The sequence below is a fragment of the Lynx rufus genome, unplaced genomic scaffold (assembly GCF_022079265.1).
Source record: "Lynx rufus isolate CCGP_SWC_20201006 ecotype Redwood Valley unplaced genomic scaffold, mLynRuf1.p SCAF_4, whole genome shotgun sequence".
Lineage (NCBI taxonomy): Eukaryota > Metazoa > Chordata > Mammalia > Carnivora > Felidae > Lynx > Lynx rufus.
In genome coordinates this window covers 140,262,132-140,281,962 of record NW_025814856.1, presented here as the reverse complement: position 1 = coordinate 140,281,962, position 19,831 = coordinate 140,262,132, and the positions used below count along the sequence as shown (strand labels likewise).

At 41.0% G+C, this 19,831-nt stretch overlaps 1 protein-coding gene across 4 annotated transcripts in view; it reads left to right on the top strand.

Annotated features, from left to right (window-relative positions):
- AASS (aminoadipate-semialdehyde synthase) overlaps nucleotides 1–19,505 on the top strand; it is a 62,859-nt gene extending 43,354 nt beyond the window's left edge. For all 4 annotated transcript variants that reach the window (XM_047095685.1, XM_047095687.1, XM_047095686.1 and 1 more), the window contains 9 exons: nucleotides 3,293–3,403; nucleotides 3,495–3,603; nucleotides 4,497–4,637; nucleotides 10,586–10,753; nucleotides 13,628–13,723; nucleotides 15,828–15,943; nucleotides 16,622–16,710; nucleotides 17,241–17,417; nucleotides 18,551–19,505. In XM_047095685.1, coding sequence (XP_046951641.1) covers nucleotides 3,293–3,403; nucleotides 3,495–3,603; nucleotides 4,497–4,637; nucleotides 10,586–10,753; nucleotides 13,628–13,723; nucleotides 15,828–15,943; nucleotides 16,622–16,710; nucleotides 17,241–17,417; nucleotides 18,551–18,669 — 1,126 coding nt within the window. In that variant the 3' untranslated portion in view covers nucleotides 18,670–19,505. The remainder of the gene's footprint in view (nucleotides 1–3,292; nucleotides 3,404–3,494; nucleotides 3,604–4,496; nucleotides 4,638–10,585; nucleotides 10,754–13,627; nucleotides 13,724–15,827; nucleotides 15,944–16,621; nucleotides 16,711–17,240; nucleotides 17,418–18,550) is intronic.
- Nucleotides 19,506–19,831: the final 326 nt, after the last annotated feature.

Below are 19,831 nucleotides of genomic sequence, written 5' to 3'. Positions count from 1 at the left end.
TGCAGATCTAACTTCTAGGTACAGAGCTACATGAGAGTCACTCTATAATTAAACCTAGTTTTGAAATACCAAAGTGATGAGAATAAGCATTTATTCTTAGAATATGATTTTTCCAAGATGGACGGAAGAAAATTACCTGCTTATCCATAATTAAGTCATTTTCATAGTTAGATTAGATTAAAGTGATATCTTTGGAGGAAGTTCTGTGATGTTCTACTTTAAAGAAAAAAGGGGCTGCAAAAACACAATGAGAGGTAATTCTGTGTTGGAACGTGTGCATTATCTCTTGATGTATTTAAGTTAAAGTCTCACTTTAGGCACTTAAAATATTTTTCTATTTATACAAATTTAATGTGCAATAATTTTTATTCAGCAAATATTCACCAATGACCATGGACCTTGACTGTCAGTGATGTGATTATGATTCATAATGGAATGTTCTAACGTCCTGAATAAAACAAAGAAATCTGTTTTACCACACATAGGTACCTAAATAAAACATTTTTTTTCTTAAAGAAAGACAACATATAAGACACACTTGGAATTAAATCTGAAGCAAAATATGACAAGATAATAATCTATTAATGTGTTGCAAATTTTAAAATTTAGCAAACTGATGGCCTTGAATAAGACTTAGCATTAACAAAATCTGTTTTATATTTAGTTTTTCTCAGTTGGTTGAGTTTCCATGCTGAATAGTGTTAATGTTGTTGAACATCCTGTACCGTTCTTTAAATAATTTAAATTTTTTTTAAGTTGGACAAGGAGTGTTTTGATGAAAACACAGTGGTCACCAAAATAAAATGAACAAAGAATATGTTTCACAAAAAAATTCATAATAGTATGTCAAATCCTCATGGTTTTAATTTTGCAATTCTAGTTTTTAATGATTTAATGCAAAGTAGTAATTGAGTTTCATAAATTACTTTGAAAATTCCATTTGTATTTTGTGTATGTTTTAATAAGTGGCATTTCCAACTATTTGGATTAATTGGGTTTGAGTCAACTCAAATAACTGAAGAGTTATGTCCCTTTGAGTAGGTACTATATTACATACTCAGTGAGTTATGAATGCAAATCCTTTTGTCTAAAACAGGTACCATTAATCAAAGTCCTGGCATTCTAGTTCTCAGCATATTATTCGGTTAGTGCAGATTATGCCAGAGTTTAAAAATGTTATTAGATCTTGATAAAGTTTTTATCAAGAAAGGCTTTAATGTGGGGAATGTGGGGAAAAAATCCCTACTTAATTTTTAAGATGATGTCATTGTACATTTTCTATGAATATTTTTCCAACAGAGTCTTGCAACTATTTTGTTCATGGGCTTTTAGAGGCTACTGTGTTTAGCAATAATTCTTTGTGATTAAAAAAGTCAAAAAACAGGGGCGCCTGGGTGAGTCAGTTGATTAAGTGTCCTACACTTGATTTCTGTTCTGGTCATAATCTCATGGTTTGTGAGATTTGTGGTGACAGGGCATAGCCTGCTTGGGATTCTCTCTCTCTCTCTCTCTCTCTCTCTCTCTGTCTCTCTATCTCTCTCAAAATAAATAAATAAGCTAAAAAACCCAAAAGACATTAGGAGTTTTCCTATTGATACTGGCAAAATAGGTACACAATTGTATTCCATATGATCATAAATCTAAGTAGCAATACTTCATTAAAATTTTGTTTTAATGTTTATTTATTTATTATTTTTTTTTTTTTAGATTTTTTTGTTTTCAACGTTTATTTATTTTTGGGACAGAGAGACAGAGCACGAATGGGGGAGGGGCAGAGAGAGAGGGAGACACAGAACCGGAAACAGGCTCCAGGCTCTGAGCCATCAGCCCAGAGCCCGACGCGGGGCTCGAACTCACGGACCGCGAGATCGTGACCTGGCTGAAGTCGGACGCTTAACCGACTGCGCCACCCAGGCGCCCCTGTTTATTTATTTTTTGAGAGAGAGAGTGAGACGGAGTGTGAGTAGGGGAGGGCCAGAGAGAGGGAGACACAGAATCCGAAGCAGGCTCCAGGTTCTGAGCTGTCAGCACAGAGCCCGACGTGGGGCTCGAACTCATGGACCGCGAGATCATGACCTGAGCTGAAGTCGGATGCCCAACCGACTGAGCCACACAGGCGCCCCTAAGTAGCAATACTCTACTAACCTGAGGAGGCATAAGTATCTCAGAGGTGGTTTATTGTTTTGTTTTATATAAAATAGAGAAAATCTGAAGTTTGCAGGATGAATTTGTCAAGTACAGTGATGTAGTGTGATAATGTTTATAAGTTTGTACTTACATTTTCATTGTACTATGTAGATTGCTTCAGCAAATAGGCAATAAGCTAGTAGAACTTGACTATTATTATGCAGTTGACAGGATGTTTTATTATTCTTTGGATAGAATATGACTATGTTCATTTATATTAACATTTATGGAAATTTATTTTATTTTTTGTGATTGTCTAGTCCCAGTGCCAAATTAAAACACCAAAGCCAATTTTTTAAAAAACCTGATTGAAGTTGAGTTTTGAGCACAGTTTCATTTTTTGCCTAGCATATAGACTTCTAGCCATTTTGATAGCCTTTACACCAATCAATACCATTAAAGCTTATTTCCTCCTTTGGACCTTCCTAGATTCTATTCTGTAATGTAACATATGGGTCACTTTGACTTAGTTTAACCTAACCTGATGGCCATTTGGGAAATGTGGAGGAAAAAGAAAAGCAACCCTATCTTTTAGTAGGGGATCCAAGACAGAAAATCATAGAACTATAAAGATGAATGGAACAAATCCCATTAAATGTTACCAAAAAAAAAAAAAAAAAAAAACCCAAAACAAAAACAAATAGCTGAATGAATGCAGAAGAAGGAGATCTGGCTTTGGGGGAATCTGAGAGAGTTTCTTGGAGAAGATACCTCTTCAGACATTTCTTTACGGAAGGTATGGCCTGGATGGAGGTGAGTGGGTGGATGTAATATTCCAAGTAGAAGGTATAGTGAGAGTAAAGTTTCAGGGCTAGAAAAGTACGGACTGTGAGTGGAGAATTACAATAACTTCTTTGGTTACCATATATGGTTACCGTATTTGTTTTATGAAGCAGATTGAGGGAGAATAATGGACAGGTTAGGTGAGGGTCAATTGTGGAGGGTTTTAAATGGGATAATAGGATGAATTTATTCTGTAGTTCTTGAGGAGTCACTGGTCATCTTGGAGAGAATAAGTTAGTCAGAGTGATAGCTTCGGTGCCGTTCAAGACATATTGGAAGGTAGGCTTGGGAAAGTTTCTGATAGTTTCTTTCTGTTTTTAAGCTTGTTGCCTTATGCGTTGCATCCTCTTGTGGCCAAGGCATGCATCACAAGCAAAGTTAACATGATCACCGCAAGCTACATCACACCGGAACTAAAAGAATTAGAAAAGAGGTAAGTTCTAGTCATTTTCAACAAAGTAGTTCCATGGCATTGTTTTTATTTGTATCCAACTTTTTCTTCCTCCTCTTTCTGCCTGTTGTAGTGTGGAAGACGCTGGCATCACAGTTATTGGCGAACTGGGACTGGACCCTGGTCTTGATCATATGTTGGCAATGGAAACCATAGATAAGGCCAAGGAAGTGGGAGCCACGGTGAGCCCAGTTTACACCCAAAGGTCCATTTAGAAAAATATTAAAAGGTCCCGATTTTTGTGTACAGAAATAATCTTTTTGTAATTTTGATTAAGGAAGCTATTATATTCTAACTCATACTTTGACTGGAAATTTCAAGTAAAATCCTGTAACTTCAGAAATATCTGTGTGATATAACAATGTTCAAGGCTTAAACAACTGATTTTTAGAGAAATAGATGCTACCATAATATTTTGGTTTAATGAAAGGTTTTAGACTACTTTGGAGATTCTATAATAATGTTTGACTTTTAAAAGTGGGAAAAATTCTTTGGATTATTGTCAAACTTTTGGTTTATGAAGTATCTTTTACACATGAGAAGGAACTATTGGGTATGAAAATGTGACGAGTCAGATTAAATGCTTTAGGTTATATATTTAATATGTATGTAGTCAAATGTAGAATCAAATTATAATTATCTATTATATAAAGATTACATTTTATATTCATTATATATTAATGCTAATTAATTAATTATTAATTAATTAATTATACTTGTATATTATAATATATATAATCAAATTATAATCAAATATGTCATTTGAACACAAAAGTCAGGAGGAACTGACCAAGCAGAATTGAACTAATAGTTGGATTTTTAACTAGCAAACTGTTGGTCACAATCTCCAGTGGATTTTAAAAATGAATACATAAAATGTAACTGACTTGATCAAACAATGTTTGGCTCTAAGAATGTGCTTTTGAAAGCCTTTGTAACTTTAAGGAGAAAAAAATCCAGCGAGTTTACCTCATTTGCCCAGTTTTTGTCATCGTGCTCATTTAATTACTTAGATACATCAATCTCCCTTACTTAATATTAATCCTCTTCAATTTATTGTTCCCTTACTTTACAGATTGAATCTTATATTTCCTACTGTGGCGGGCTTCCAGCCCCGGAACACTCGGACAACCCTCTGAGATACAGATTCAGCTGGAGTCCAGTGGGAGTTTTGATGAACATAATGCAGCCCGCCACCTACCTGCTCAACGGAAAGGTGAAGGATTATCAGCAAAGCTTTAGAGATACAAACCTACAGTGACCGTCTCACGAAGTCCAAAGTCTTTCTCCCTGATACAGGCCCTTTGACAGTGGCTGCGCGTCCTCCATTCCCTCTTCCACCAGTGTTTCCCAGTGGGTATTTTCTGTTCCACTCAGTGTGGTCTACTTGCTGTTCCCCGTGAAGCCTGTGCTCATTCTTTCCTCTTCACCCTCTTGCAAGGTGTTTCTGCAATTTGAAAACTCACTTCTCAACTTCTCTGCACGTATAAAAACGGGTCACCTTGTGATTTCTTTCAGTAGGAAAGACATTTACCGAGTCCTAAATATGTGCTGAGTCACTACTGTGTGCAAGGCACCAAAGGTTGTCCCACTGAGTGAAGTTCTTGACCTCGGAGGACTCACAGCTAGAATGGAGTGTTTGGTGGGTCAGGGAAAGAAACTAACTTTCTTTCCCAGCTGTTGTGTGCCAGAATGGAAGAGCTCTCCAAGTTCAGTGTCAAACCCAGATCTTTTACCAGATTGCCTCATGGCAGGTAAGACAGACAGTAGGAGAAGTGGCTAAGATCCGGTGGGAGAAGTTCTAGGGTGTGCAGATGAGAGGGCAGTTGATTTGACCTTGGTGAGGACGGGGGAGAAGAAAGTTAGCAGAGAAGACAAGATGTGCTCGGCCTTGAAGGATGAGCAGGTGCCAGCCGGGCAGGGACGCCGCCAGCCTAACTGTGCTGAGCGCCAACCTCACTTGATTCTTACGACCATCCTAGTGGGTGGCATAAGAAGCATAGCTAACTCAGCCACAGTCTAAGAGACCGCAAGGGGCACAGCCAGTGCCCATATTGCACTTGTCTGCCTTCATAGTTCATGCCCTAGCTATAAGGAACGAGTCTTGCAAAGAGCACATGTGACTAGACTGAGGGTTTCTCCTTAACTTTTGTGATCTAGGCACCTCCTTGTCCCTGGCTCCAGCCCTGCAGGGGGTGGTGAATTATGTCACCAGCTGTGTGTCTTACAGAGATTCTTCAAGCAGCAGTTTTCTGAATCCCCAGTGTATCTGATTTAAACGTATTTTGTGTACAAAGGAGTAAATTGAAAGAATTTCTCAAGACACAAAGTGAACGTTATTATCAGTTGTTGTCCTCTGTGCCTATGATGTACAGAGTATACATCGCAGCCTTAGGTGTGCATTGGAATCAACAGAGCGGTTTGAAAAATAATGATGCCTGGGCGCATCCCTAGAGATGCTGATTTGCCTGGGTTTGGGGATCTTCAAAGACTCCCCAAGTGATTCTAACGTGCAGCCGAATTTGAGAAGAGCCGGTTTGGTGACCAGAGGATCATAGCTGCACTGAAAACAGTCCCAAACAAGCAGGACACTTTGATGCCAGAAAGATACACGCGCGTGTTTCAGGATATGAAACAGGACCCCTGTGTTCTGGTCCAAGTGCCGACTTCCCTCACAGCGCCACCAAAGTCCAGGCAGTTGTCAAGGTCCATCAGGCATCAGCCTCCTAACGGTAATGTGGCTACTGATGTCTCATCTAGCTCTCCAGTCCTGAGAATCATGAAGGTCCGGGCCCGAGACAGTCTGCCGTTCTGCCGAGCACATCCTTATATGCCTCTGCCTGCCTCCTGTCGCATTTAGCGGCTCCTTCCACCACCTGCTGTCCTGGAAAAGAGACCAGGCCATGTTTGGTTTACACTAACATGTGGATGCAGGGAAAATTCTTGCTTCCATTGGGCAAATGCTTGTTTTCAGGAGGCCATATAACTGAAAAGATGATGACCATGGACGGGTGAGCAGAGCCTGTGTGAGAGAAAGAGCCGGGGCTTTGATGGTAGTGGGCCTGGCTCTGTGCTCTCGCTCTGCCCTTTGCCAGCTGGTGGCACTGGAACCATCCCCAAATCTCTCCGATCTTTGGGCTGCTTGTCTGAAGCTAAGCAGAATCATAGCAGCCGTGTAGGGTACTTGCAGTAGGGCTCACTGAGGCCAAAGAGACAGCAATCTGCCTAACGCACGTTCTCAGGCAAGGCGTAAAAGTTAGCTGCATAAAGAAATTGATCGTGGTAGGTGCTCAGGAAAAGCAAGAGGTTATTTCCAGGCAGCAGAAGTTGTACATATTGAATTTGAAGTTTTTCCTTTTCATCCTCAACTTCTTTTGTAAAAAAGGAATGCTTTTGCATCTCCCTGACACTGTGGAGGAAGCCAAGAGAAAACATGAGGGCTTTCTTTTCTTTGCTAAAAATGATACTTTTTTCAAGGTCCCGCTCAAGTTTCCTCTTGTGGAGACAGCTTTTCCTGACCACTCCAACCCCCATTCACTCTTCTTTTGTCCAGACTCCCACATTTTGTCTGTGTAAGAATTTTCCGGATGCTGTATTATTCACTCAGTAATTCAAGTGTATCTGTCTGTCTCCCAACCCAGATTGTTAAACTTCTTAAAGCCTCTCTTATATTCTTGTCCCTCCATCCCCTCCACCACTCTCACCGCCCCCACGGAGCAGGCCTTATATAATTCAGGGAATCATAATGGAGGGTCAGGTGACCTCTCTGGCTTCTGCTTAAAAGTTGAAGCCTTAAACTTTTCCAGCGACTCAGGCAGTGGCCTATGAAATAGGACATACCTCATTGTTCCACATCCTTGCAGAATTTCCAGCCACTGACACCATTCTTAACTTCTAACTTCTAATCCTATTTCTTTTTTTTTTTTAAGGTTTATTTATTTTTTAGAGAGAGAGAGTGTGAGTGGGGGAGGGGAAGAGAGAGAGGGAGACACAGAATCCGAAGCAGGCTCCAGGCTCTGAGCTGTCAGCACAGAGCCTGACATGGGGCTGGAACCCACAAACCATGAGATCATGACCTGAGCTGAAGTTGGACGCTTAACTGACTGAGCCACTCAGGAGCCCCTTTCTAATCCTATTTCTAACAAATATGATTCCCTTCTACATATCTGGAAGACAGTGGCTGTGTCTTCTCTTAGTTCTGTTTTCTGTATGGGTGGTGGGACATTGGTGGGACCTGAGGGTGATAAGGCATCATCTCCTTCAGCCTCCTCTTCTAAACTACTCGCAGTGAAACAAATATTCTCCAGATCATGCTTGCTCTGAAAACTCAGCTCTGAGGTAGGTTTTGTAGCTTTCTTCCCGTTGCTTGCTTGCCCCTACCTGGACTGCAGCACCCAGCCCTCCTTTGTAGGAAGAGCCACAGCTCTTCATTGCCTCCAGCCATTTTGAATGCAGTTTGCGGGTGTATCACTGGTGCCGTAATGTGGAAGGTTACACCGTGTCAATCAGTAGCCTTCTCAAAATAGTGATCTACAGATAAGTTCAATTAAGGGGACAGTGTGGTGTAGTAGAAAGAACATAGACGTTGGAGTCAGATAGACCTGGGCTCCAAACTGCCTCTGGCTGACTCTCAGTCCCAGTTTCCACCTCTCAACAATGGATTATTGCATGAATTGAAGGTAATGTATATAAGGCACTTAGCACAAAGCAGGTCCTGAATAAATGAACTGTCTGTGTAGTTCCTGTGTTTAGGTGTCTAGTCAGTTTAGCAATCAAGCTTATTGTCAGTCAGTGATTGGGAGACATGTGGGTGTGGCTGCGTGTGTGGGAAGGGCTGGATTTAGGGCAGTCTGTGGCAGCCATGGGTAAGGAGCCACTGTTTCTGTTGGCAGTAGGTGCTGGGTGTGTGCGTTGTCGAGTCAGGCAAAAATGCATATTCTCTGCCAAATAGATAAATATGTCATTCTTTATCCAAGCCATTAATAAAATATTAAACAGGATAGGGCATATTAATGAACCCCATGATATGCCACTAGACATACGACTCTGTATGAATATCACAGGACACGTGATTACCCAGGAATTTTTTGGATCAGGTAGTTTTGGCAGTTTTCAATCTCTCTAAATGAATCATTATTATTCAGCTGATATTTCCCTATTTTCTTCCGAGGATGTCCTCATAAACTTATGAAGCAGCTGACTGACTTCTGATTAGTAAAGTGCTGGAGTATAGTAGTTTTTATTGTCTTTTTCTTTAAAACAATTTCCTCACCTTCAAACATGCAAACAAAGCATTAGAATTGCTATAAGTCATAGAAGTGAGATGTGTGTGGAGACCCTAAAGGTTAACGTTTGCTTTCTTATTAGATTTCTTTTAAATTTACAATTCTGATAGAAAAAAAATCTGTTTGAAGGCAATGAATGGTACAGAATTGGTCCCTCTGGAAATGTTTATTGTCCAGAGGAGTTTCCTAAGGAAAGTAAATGAGAAGCTTTCTTCACCTCCCTCAGCCTGTCACTCTTGGAATTTTAGTGGTGCTTGGTGCTTGCTTGGTGCCCTGCAAACCCAAGCCTTTTAACTGTAGGGATGCCTCCAGGCCTGACGCCAGTCAGCGTCGCCCGTTTCTTCTGGGCCTTCGGCTACCCACACACACATTTCCATTTTCTCTCTCAGAGCAAGGCACGTGCAGAACCCATCTACAAATAAACTCCAGGGATCTTAGCAGAAGACTCTTTGGGGTGGTTTTGTGCAGCCGCAGACCCGTGGTGGGAAGCCGTTTCCAGTGGTGCAAGGGGATGAACCCAGTTCCGCCAGCAACGCCCCCCCCCCCCCCCCCCCCCGCCCCAGCCCTGATTTGATCACTCCGGGATGTCTTCCATCATCTCAGGGATGATCATAAACCTCGCAAGCCGAAAGAAAACTTTAGTCCTTTCATCAAAGTCAAAGGGAAAAACCTGCATCAGTGCATTTTGGGTGTGTGATGGGGGAGGGGGTGGGTAAGAGGATTTTAGAGTGAAATCAGAAGAGCTTGGGAATCAACTTAATTCTCAGCAGCAGTAAGACCAGGGGGTGGCACTTCTATGGGTTTCGCTGCCTGTTCACACGTCGTCTCTCTTGTAAGGGGACTTCTCTCCTGTTCCCCATCCCCAGTGCACACCCATAGTTTGACTTGTCTAGGCTGTGAGCTCCTTATGGTCGTTCTAGCACCGCTGCTGGCACTTGGTGGCCATTCAGTAAATGTTTGTTCATGAACCGAGGGAATGGAGACAGAAATTGCAACTTCTTCATCACTCTCCTTCCCTCCACAAGGAGTGATCCCAACAAGATCCCAGCACGTACATGGTAGGTCCCCCGTTAGTGCTAGCAGTGACAGAAATGCACAAGACTGGTGCCCGATGCTCGGTGTTCAAAGGGGGATGTAAGTGAAGAATGAAGTGAGAATATTGCTGTTGTTATTGGAGCATAGCCATTTATTTATTTTTAGTTTTTGTGTTTTATGGTTGGTTTATTTTTATTTTTTAAAATTTATTTATTGATAGTCAGGTTAGTTAACAGAAAGTGTATATTGGTTTCAGAAGTAGAACCCAGTGATTGATCACTTAGGTGTAACACCGAGCTGGAGCACAGCCCTTTAAAATTTCCATTGCTTTCAGCTCACTGAAACCCTAATGGGGCGCTCTTCAGTGCCATCTTATCCAGATTTAAGTCGGATTTCATTTTATTTTTTTAAATGTTTATTTATTTTTGAGAGACAGAGTGAGAGCGCACATGAATGGGGGAGGGGCAGAGAGAGAGGGAGACACAGAATCCCAAGCAGGCTCCAGGCTCTGAGCTGTCAGCCCAGGACCCGACTTGGGGCTGAAACTCACGAACGATGAGATCACGACCTGAGGCGAAGTCCCATGCTCAACTGACTGAGCCACCCAGAAGCCCCTTAAGTTGGATTTTAAAGCTTGGGAGAATAATGGCCTTTTGAACTATATTAGTTCAATAGCTTAGGTATGAGATGTCAATTATGGTAGTTTCATTAAAAAATTTTTTTTTTCAAACCCTCTACTGCTTTCTTTTAAAAATTTGATTTTATTTTTTAAGAAAATAATGCAGATGAGTCCACAGGGAGCACAATATTGTAACCCCATCCGTGCCCTTTCAATGTTCTTCAGGTTGTGAATGTCGCAGGGGGCATCTCCTTTCTTGATGCAGTGACCCCCATGGATTATTTCCCCGGATTAAATTTGGAAGGCTATCCTAACAGAGACAGTACGAAGTATGCTGAGATTTACGGCATCCCATCTGCGCACACTCTGCTGCGGGGGACACTGAGGTACAAGGTAAGCAGCTCTATTGGAGATGAAACCTGTTGCCCGTTTTTGGGTAAGTGAAGTGTACACGTAATGTTTCTTAGTCATCAAAATAATTAAGACAGTAGGCCAGGCTGGAATCTGTTTTCTCAGGATTCCTTTGACTGAATGTTTTAGGAGACAATTCAAAATGGCCTGAGCTAAGAAAGAATTTTTGATTCATGAGGAGTTTGGCAGGGGGACAGGTGAAGGGTCACCTTAAGGTGTAGCAAGATTTGGGGCCCAGTGACCTCATGGGGACTCGGTTTCTCTTCACCTCTCAGCTCTTCCCGTATGTGCTGGCCGCAGTTCCAGGCTCCACACAGTGGCAGGGTGGTGGCAGCATCCCCAGCATTTTTGGTTCAAATCCAGTAGGAATTAAAAAGCATATCTTCATAGCTAAAAATACCATTTTTGTCTCAGCCCCTGAAGTCACTGGGATAAAATATGCCCATCAGCCTTTGCCTTTGCTTCACTTCGCTAAAGTTGAAGATGTAGTCACCGTCACTTTCCACAAAGCAAATCTGAAATGTTTTTTAGCACAGAATGGTGTGTAGATTCTGGGAGCATAAACACAAATGCCCACCACACACTTATGTATTAATAACAAAAGAGTAGTGGCACATATGACCAGATTAAGACAATCAGTATTAACAGTTTCCTGGGGCTGTTTTAACGAATGGCTACAAACCAGGTAGCTTAGAACAACAGAAATCGACTCTCTCACCTTTCTTGAGGTCAGAAGCCTGAAATCAAAGTGTGGGCAGGGTTGGTACCTTCTGGAGGTTTTGAGGGAGAAACTGTCCCATGCCCCTCTCCTCACTTCTGGTGGCCGCCTGCAATTCTTGGTCCAGTCTCTGCCTCGGTCTTCATATCACCTCCTGTTTGTGTCACTGTGTCCTCTCTTCATCTTGTAGGGACACCATTCATTGGATTTAGGATCCACCTTAAATGTAGATTGGTTCCATCTTGAGATCTTTAACTGACTATATCTGCAAATATCCCAAAAAGGTCATACTCTGAGGTTCTGGGTGGATGTGAATTGTGAGGGAGACGCTATTCAGCCCACTCCAACCAGCATCCCTAACATAGGTACCTCTCTAAAAATCAGAAATCTGATTCCAGGTCTCGGTGCCCTGTGAGATTTCCTGGTGAGGGCAGAGACGGGATTTGTCTTGTGTGTGTGATCCACCACTCACTAATCTTTTCTCTGGAAGATGGAAGGCACACGCGTCCATCTAGTGATAACCCCTCCATTTTTGTGCACACTTTCTCCTTGCTCTTACTGTTCACTGGCTGTTACTTTTGCCCAGAACCTGCTCTCCCAGAGATCTGCACACTCTCCTTCAGCTCCTTTAGGACTTTTCTCAGTGATGCTTTCCAAATCATGTTATTAAAGATCACAGCTCCCTCATCCAGGACTTTTCCTGTCCCCCTTCCTCACATGGGGAAGGCATCAGGAATCGGTGAACACGGGTGGTATTATTTCTGTGTGAACAAAGTTCACGTGAGAGCAGAGGTTGTTTGCACAGTGTTGGCACATGAAGTGTGGCTTCTGGTTTGCCTCGTGTCTCCGTGTCTAACTCCTGTTTATTCTTAAAGAGAGACAGTCACTGCATTTCTTACTCGTTAGAGCTTCCTTTACATTTATTGGCACCGAGCACTTGTGTCTCAGCACTTTTAGTTAGGTTTTTATGTACATTTTTCTTATCTCCTGAAATAGATTGTATGCTCGTGGAGGGCAGGTGCCTGTACTCCTCTGAATGTGATGTCCTCACTGACCAGGAATCAAATGAGATGTGGCTGATAGCAACCTATGGTCTAGGAACCATGGGTGTTCGTTCCACAAGCCTGTAAGCACAGCAGAAACTCTAGTCTGAAATGAAGTCATAACATCCTCAGTACTGGCAGATTTCTTGATTCTGTTTTCTTTATTTTGTTCCAGGAATATGAGTGGTCACATTTTGGGGGGTCCGGGAATTAGGATTTTCTGATAGCTTTAGATATAGTCTCTTGGCAACATGAAGACCCAGGAACAGAGAATTGTAAGAGTTTTAATAATGAATAAAGCTCTCAAGGATGTGTATGGATAATGGCTGTTCCCACAGAACCCCAGAAGATGGAAGATGTTGCAGTGTCCACATCCATGAGGGTCACCATTCAGGGCAATGCCAGCAGCCCTTCAGTAACCTGAATACTCTTTCCAGTATTGGATATGAGACACTATCATCTGAGTATGACAGGGAGGCTTTGGCTACTCTCCTGAACCTGCCTGTTACCTGCTTGTCCTCCCAGAGCCAGCTTGCTGTCACCTTCCCAAGCGATCTTTCTCAGCTCCTTCTTGACACCCCTCCCCCACATTGGTGTGATTTCAGAAGAAGCTCTCTGATTCCTACCTCTCTTCTTACCTCTCTTCCTGCTACCTATATGCATTAGGATAGTGGCTCTTAATCAGTAGAATGGATTATCTGCTTTTGGGTGATAATATTCTTACAAGCTCCTTCTTTCATTATAAGAGAGGGAACCTTTCTATTAAATACGATTCTGCTGAACTGAAAGCACATAACACAGGAGGAAATTTGCCCCTCTGCTGTCAGAAAATACCCCTCCCTTGTTACCTAGAAACAGAAGTAAAGACCAAAGTCTTTCAAGGTCTGTTATGTAAACCAGCAGAATTGCTGTGACACTCTTGATTCCCCTCTGAACCTGAAGGTGTTTGCATCCATATACGAGCAATTCAGATGAATACTTTAAGCCTGTTTTCTAAATGAATTACAAAGACAGATCCCTCTTTTCAAAAAAGCTTTTTAATTTTTTTCTTTGAAAGGAAAAATTTCATTTACTACTTCATAATTCTTTTTATAGGGTTATGCCAAAGCTTTGAATGGATTTGTAAAACTGGGTCTCATAAACAGAGATCCATTTCCTGCCCTTCGACCTGAGGCCAACCCTCTCACCTGGGTGAGTGACTCCAGAGTTATATGCTGTTTGCTGTTCTTCAGAAATGGTCAGATTTGAACTTTGGTTTGGAACAGCAAAATTACCCATTCTGTGGCTTATGTGCAGGAAGATGAACCATGACCCCCAGACCCTCTTTTCTTCCCCTGTTATGGAAGAATGGAGAGATCATGGGCCTGACCCACTGGGCTTATTTCTTACAGCCACTTGTACTACTTGATTGCTCCTTCCACCCTGAGAAGAGATGGATTTGGGCTCTGGGCTCTACCACTTGTCTAACTGGTGACCCAGTGACAGGAGTTAAACTTGGGCCTCCTGGAACTGATAAACTGGGAGAGCTACTGGTGGTGTCACAGAACTAGACTCCCCACCCCCAAATCCCATCAGTTCTATCATTTGATCATTTTTAACCATGAGTAATTTGAATTTTCAATTATGAATTTATGTCCAAATCTGTGTTGCATTAAAATCTCAGAGTCTCAAGGTCGGAAGGGACTCTGAAGGCTTGGAATTGCATGTAGAGTTTCCACTAACTGCCAGGTGTTACCAGTCGGTCATCCAACTTGAACAAATGTGCCCATATTCCAGTAGAAAATGCCAGAAATTTATCATAAGGAGAAAAGGATCAGTATTGCTAACTTTGGTATTCTTGCTAGCTATTGCTTTAGATTCAGTTTTCTATGTTATCTGAAAGCCTTCCAAATCTTTCTTACCTTTCATAAATGTATGTGTTGGACAGGAGTGAGTAAATATATACACAGTGAATTCCAAGACTGAGGCCGTTGGATTGGGAGGGTTGGTACTTGTGAGAAGTAAGTCCACTGACCCAATCAAAGGAGGGACGCAAAGACTCCTTTGCACCCTGCAAAGGGAGCACAGTGAAACGAGGCTTTAATCAACGTTCTTGCAAGACTGGGTGTCTGATGGACAGGCACACTCGGGGCAAGTCAGGGCGGACAATTTATCTCCTAGTGTGCAAGTCCCTCCCCTGGGTCCTCATTGGCTGAGCACTACAGAGGTTACAGCCTTACCTGGAAGCCTCCTATGCCCATGTAAGGCTTTGCCTTACATTCCTTGAGGTGATGCAGAGACCTCAGTTCTTGGGTGCATGCTAATTGCAAAGCCCGCAAAATTAAGTCCACAAAACAGAGCAGGGAGAAAAATCAGGAATTGAAGTGTCTAAGGGTTTGAGACTCCATTTCAGGGGGGGTGGCTCATACATATTTCCAATAGGTTGTAAACCTATTGTTAACTAGACAGCAACTGCTTTTATTTGGTATTTCTGAAAATGAATCATCTCACTTCTCACAGTAAGGGGGGATGGATCAGTAGTTTGGTAGCTATAGTTTAGAATAGGGGCTGGTGAGGTGTTGTTTTTTTGTTTTTTTGTTTTTGTTGTTGTTGTTGTTGTTGTTGTTGTTTGGTAAAGGGCCAGATTGTAAATATATTAGGCATTATAGGCCATACATACTCAATTCCACCATACACAAATACATAGACAAATGAACATGGCTATCTTCCAATAAAAATTTTTCTTGAAAAAACCAGGTGGTGAACCAGTTTGTTGATTCCTAGTCGAAATTACAACTTTTTTCCTTGAGATCCTGGAAAAAGTCTTGTTTAGAAAGTAGAGAAAGCTATGACTGCTGCTGAAGTGTTCTTGCTTTGAGGTTTTATCGTCTGCCAGGTCTTTCTCATCTCTTGAACCTACAAAAGAACTCCAGTTGCTTCTGGCAGCTGTAGCAATGAGCCCCTTTCACTTGATCCTGGCCAAAATGGGTCTTGGAGGGTAAGGGAGAACAGGTAAAGTAATGGAGAGGATATGCAAAGGTGAGAATGTGATGGTAAATATGGTACCATCTATTTTTTATTGATTTGATGTTATGACCTATTTTTATTGCTGAAATATTATTTAGGAATATAATTTATTCATGTGTGGGTGTGCAGACACGTGTATGCATATATATGTGTTACTGTTTACTATTTCTAGTCCTTTCTAATTTAAAATTTGAGGTGTGTTTGAGGTCAAATGTCTTAATACGATAATTTCTCAGCTGATTTTTTTTTAATTAGGAATTTAGGATTCTGTCTTTATTTTTATAACCAGAAAGAACTCCTTTGTGAACTTGTTGGGATTTCACCCTCCTCCACGCATGATGTGCTTAAGGAAGCTGTATTTAAGAAATTAGGAAGAGACAATACCCAGCTGGAGGCTGCTGAACGGTAGGCATGCACCAATCAACTTAGCAAAATGCTGGATTATCTCAATATCAATGATTACTTAGTCCTTTCTAGTCAAAGAGAGGTCAAGATGAAACCAGACATTTTACATTGTCTTTGACTAATTTGCTGCTCTAATGTTGGCCTGTTGTAGAGAGATTACCATGTATTGAGTTCATGTGGGGATAAAAAGCAGATAAAAAGAGAAATTCAGTGGCGATTATAACTTGGGAAATACTTATTTTGAGACACTACTACTTTGAGAACTTTCAGTTCCCAAGAAAGCGGGGATATTTTTTTCTCTCCAGAAGGAGATTCTCCTGGTCTTCTGGAACCCACTTTAAAACTCTCATTCACACAGCTGTGGCATATTATGCTGGTCTCCTTAATGTGGGAAGACTAACCTGTAAATTAATCTCATAAGAAGCTTTGCAACAGCACAGACTAACAATGTGTCAGTTCTGCTCCAGAGAGCACTGCCCCGGGGAGTCTGGGGATGATTCTGAAGATGAAAACATTACTGTTGTTATTGTTATTTACAACTCAGGAGAGTCCTATAGCTTGGATTATCATCTTGTGGTTCTTCCCTTTCAAGATAAAATCCAAAGAGCTCCCTTCTGCTTCCCAAGTGAGATTATGTGTAGGACTTGTCCCAACCCAGCTGCCTCTTGTGCTTCTCAGGTTGGGCTTACTTGGGGATGAACAAGTCCCTCGAGCAGAGTCTGTGGTGGATGCACTCTCCAAGCATTTGGCCGGGAAACTCTCCTATGGTAGGTAGGCCTTGGGGTGTTAGCTACACATCCCAGAAGCAGCAGCATCAGATGCAGTCAGCACGGCTAGTGAATGGGATGGGAGGCTGGAGCCAAGCGGTAGTGGGAGGAAGTACGCAAGGAGGGAAAGGGCGCTTGCGCTATTTTTCCAGAGGGAAGAATCAGAGAGCTATCAAATAGGAATGAACTTGGGGAATATGGGAAAGGAACAGATATTAGCTTCACTTTTAATGCATTAGGGAAATGCTAAAGGAGCATTTTTGAGTGAGGAGTGGGTGTTCTATCGCAGTGCCCTCACATCTGTAGCCGGGCTCCTGGGCTACCAGCCTGACCAGAGGAACGTGGGCAGGGTTATCGTTTCTTGAGTTTTTCACTTGGTCTTTGGACTAAAAAGCGGCATAGATAATTGTCTAAGGACCGCATATGATGGGAGGAGAAAGTTGTGAGAGCAAAAGGGCAGGAGCAGATGAAATGCAGTATTGGAGTGTAATGATAATGACATTTAGTAATGTCTGTTTATTTATTTTAAGGCCCTGGAGAGAAAGATATGATTGTGATGAGAGACAGTTTTGGAATCAGACATCCTTCCGGACATTTAGAAAATAAAACCATTGACCTTGTGGTTTATGGGGACGTCAATGGCTTTTCAGCCATGGCGAAAACTGTGGGGTTACCCACTGCTATGGCAGCCAAGATGTTGCTTGATGGTAAGTTCCTTCATTGGAGAACTGAATCTGTCTCCATATCATCTCTAAGTCATTCGGTGCCTGGATGTCAAATAATTACTCGTGAGTATGACACTGGAGTTCACTAAAAGTGAGCCGTCTCAGAAGTTGAGTGCTGACCGGGAGATCACGTTGTGGTCAGTAAAAGCCACAGGTTTTGGAGTTAGCAGCTATTTCTCTCCGAGTTCAATCACAAGATGGCAGAGTCATGGGGTGCAAGTTACTCAGTGTCTCTGAGCTAGCACTCCCTCATCTTTAAAGTGGGGATTGTCTTCCCTAATTCAGAGGTTTTTGGTGATGCTGAAGTGAAATAATACATAAAGATCCTACCACATATGTGTCCCCCCCCCAGGCAATATTAATTCTTCCTTTCCTTCGTTTTTCATATTTTAAGGGTAGTTAACACTGAAATAGCAGAGGGGATTCACTTTCATATCCTCAAAAAATATAGACCATGTTTTATTATTCTTCATGTCTCAGTATGTTATCAGTACTCAATATTTTGGATTGAGCGAATTCAGATTTCAACCGTCTTCTCTCCCCTTAAGATCATCTATACATTCAGTAAGCACTACCTCTGAATAGAATCCCCCATTTGGCCCTGGTGAGTATGTGAAGGGAATAACAAACATCAAGCACACAAATGTGAAATACTGAGAAAATGTATCTACAATAGCATATCAGCTAATATCAAATTAAACTACCTACTTAGTTCTTGAGGAACCAAAGTTGAAGAAGTGATGAGGAATGAGGTCATCATGGACTTTAAGAAAAGTACTCAGACAGGCTCTTTCAGTCTCCCTCAGAGAAGCCTGTGCCCAAATAATCAGACTGGTTTTAATTCATTCTGTTGTTGTTATGCTTTTTTTTTTTTAATCAGCAAATAAAGCAGACAAGTTAAGTTTACTTTCCTTTCATACTACTCTTTATTCTCTGATCATTTTGGCAGTAGTAAATGCAGCTAGACGCATGCACTCTGACTCTGTCCCTGAGTCCCCCTGTGCTTTCAGTCTCCAGGTAACCCCTTTCCCTGTTAATGGTTTGGAGACCCTTGCTGTGGAAACTAACCTTCATAACACCTTTAAAGTGGTAACTACAAATTTATTTTCTTCTAGGTGAAATTAAAGCTAAAGGCCTGATGGGGCCCTTTTCAAAGGAGATCTATGGACCAATTTTGGAGCGAATTCAAGCAGAAGGCATTATATATTCAGCGCAGAGCATAATCACACCATAACTGAGAATTATATCTTGTTGTCTTACCATGTAGCGTCGTTTTGAACATTTGTGCAACAAACATGCTTGCTAATGTACTACTTTGAAATATAAAGCATGATATTTTTTTTGAGTCAGTCAATGTAATGATATTTTTAAAATTTAAGTCTCTATTTTAATATGAAAGCATTTGGAAAAGGAGATGCCAGTAATTACCAGAGAAGTTTAATAATTCTACATGTATTTTTTTCACGTGTATGTAAAAGTGATGATTGTGTTATATGTTAATTTATTGTGCAGCCTTTTTTCTTATAAGAATATATTTTCCTATCATCAGCAGATAAACTTTTATCTTTTTTGGTAAGAAAAAAATTTTTCCACAGCTATATTTTTGTATTTTTCAAATGAGTCAGTTAGACACTTTTAGATTACTTACATATGAACCTTTGCAATAGTTCTGTTTTATGGCTTTTTGGTAAAATTATGATTTATCTAGTAAACAGCATTTCTTATAGTTTTCTTTTGAGCATTTGGAAAAGGAAATAGGTAAGATTAAATGAAAATCCACATGATCACCTTGTTAGAGACAGAAAAAGCATTTAACAAAATCTAACACCCTTTCATAATAGAAAGACTCAATAAACTAGGAACTGACTTTTTTTAACCTGATAAAGAGCATCTATGAAAAACCCATAGCTAGCATCACATTTAATGATGAAAGGCTGAAGGATTTCCCCTTGAAATCAGAAACAAGACAGTAATATTTGCTTTTGGCTCTTCTACTCAACTTGTACTGGAGTGTCTAACCAGGGCAATTAGGCAAGAAAATGAAATTAAACACATCCATATTTGGAAAGAAGAAGTAAAACTATCTCTATTTGGAGATGGTATGATCTTATATATAGAAAATCCAAAAGAAGACTTTAAGAAAATTATAGAACTAATACTTGAGTTCAACAAAGTTGCAGGACACAAGATTAATATACAAAAATGAATTGTATTTCTGTATAATTATCAATAAATGAAAACAAAAATGATACTGAAAAAATAATTAAACTTACAGTAGTATGAAAAAGAATAAAATAGGAATAGATTGAGAGTCTGGAAATAATCCTCATATTTATGGTCAGTTGATTTTTGAAAAGGGTGCTAAGACAATTCAATAGAGGAAAATAGTCTTTTCA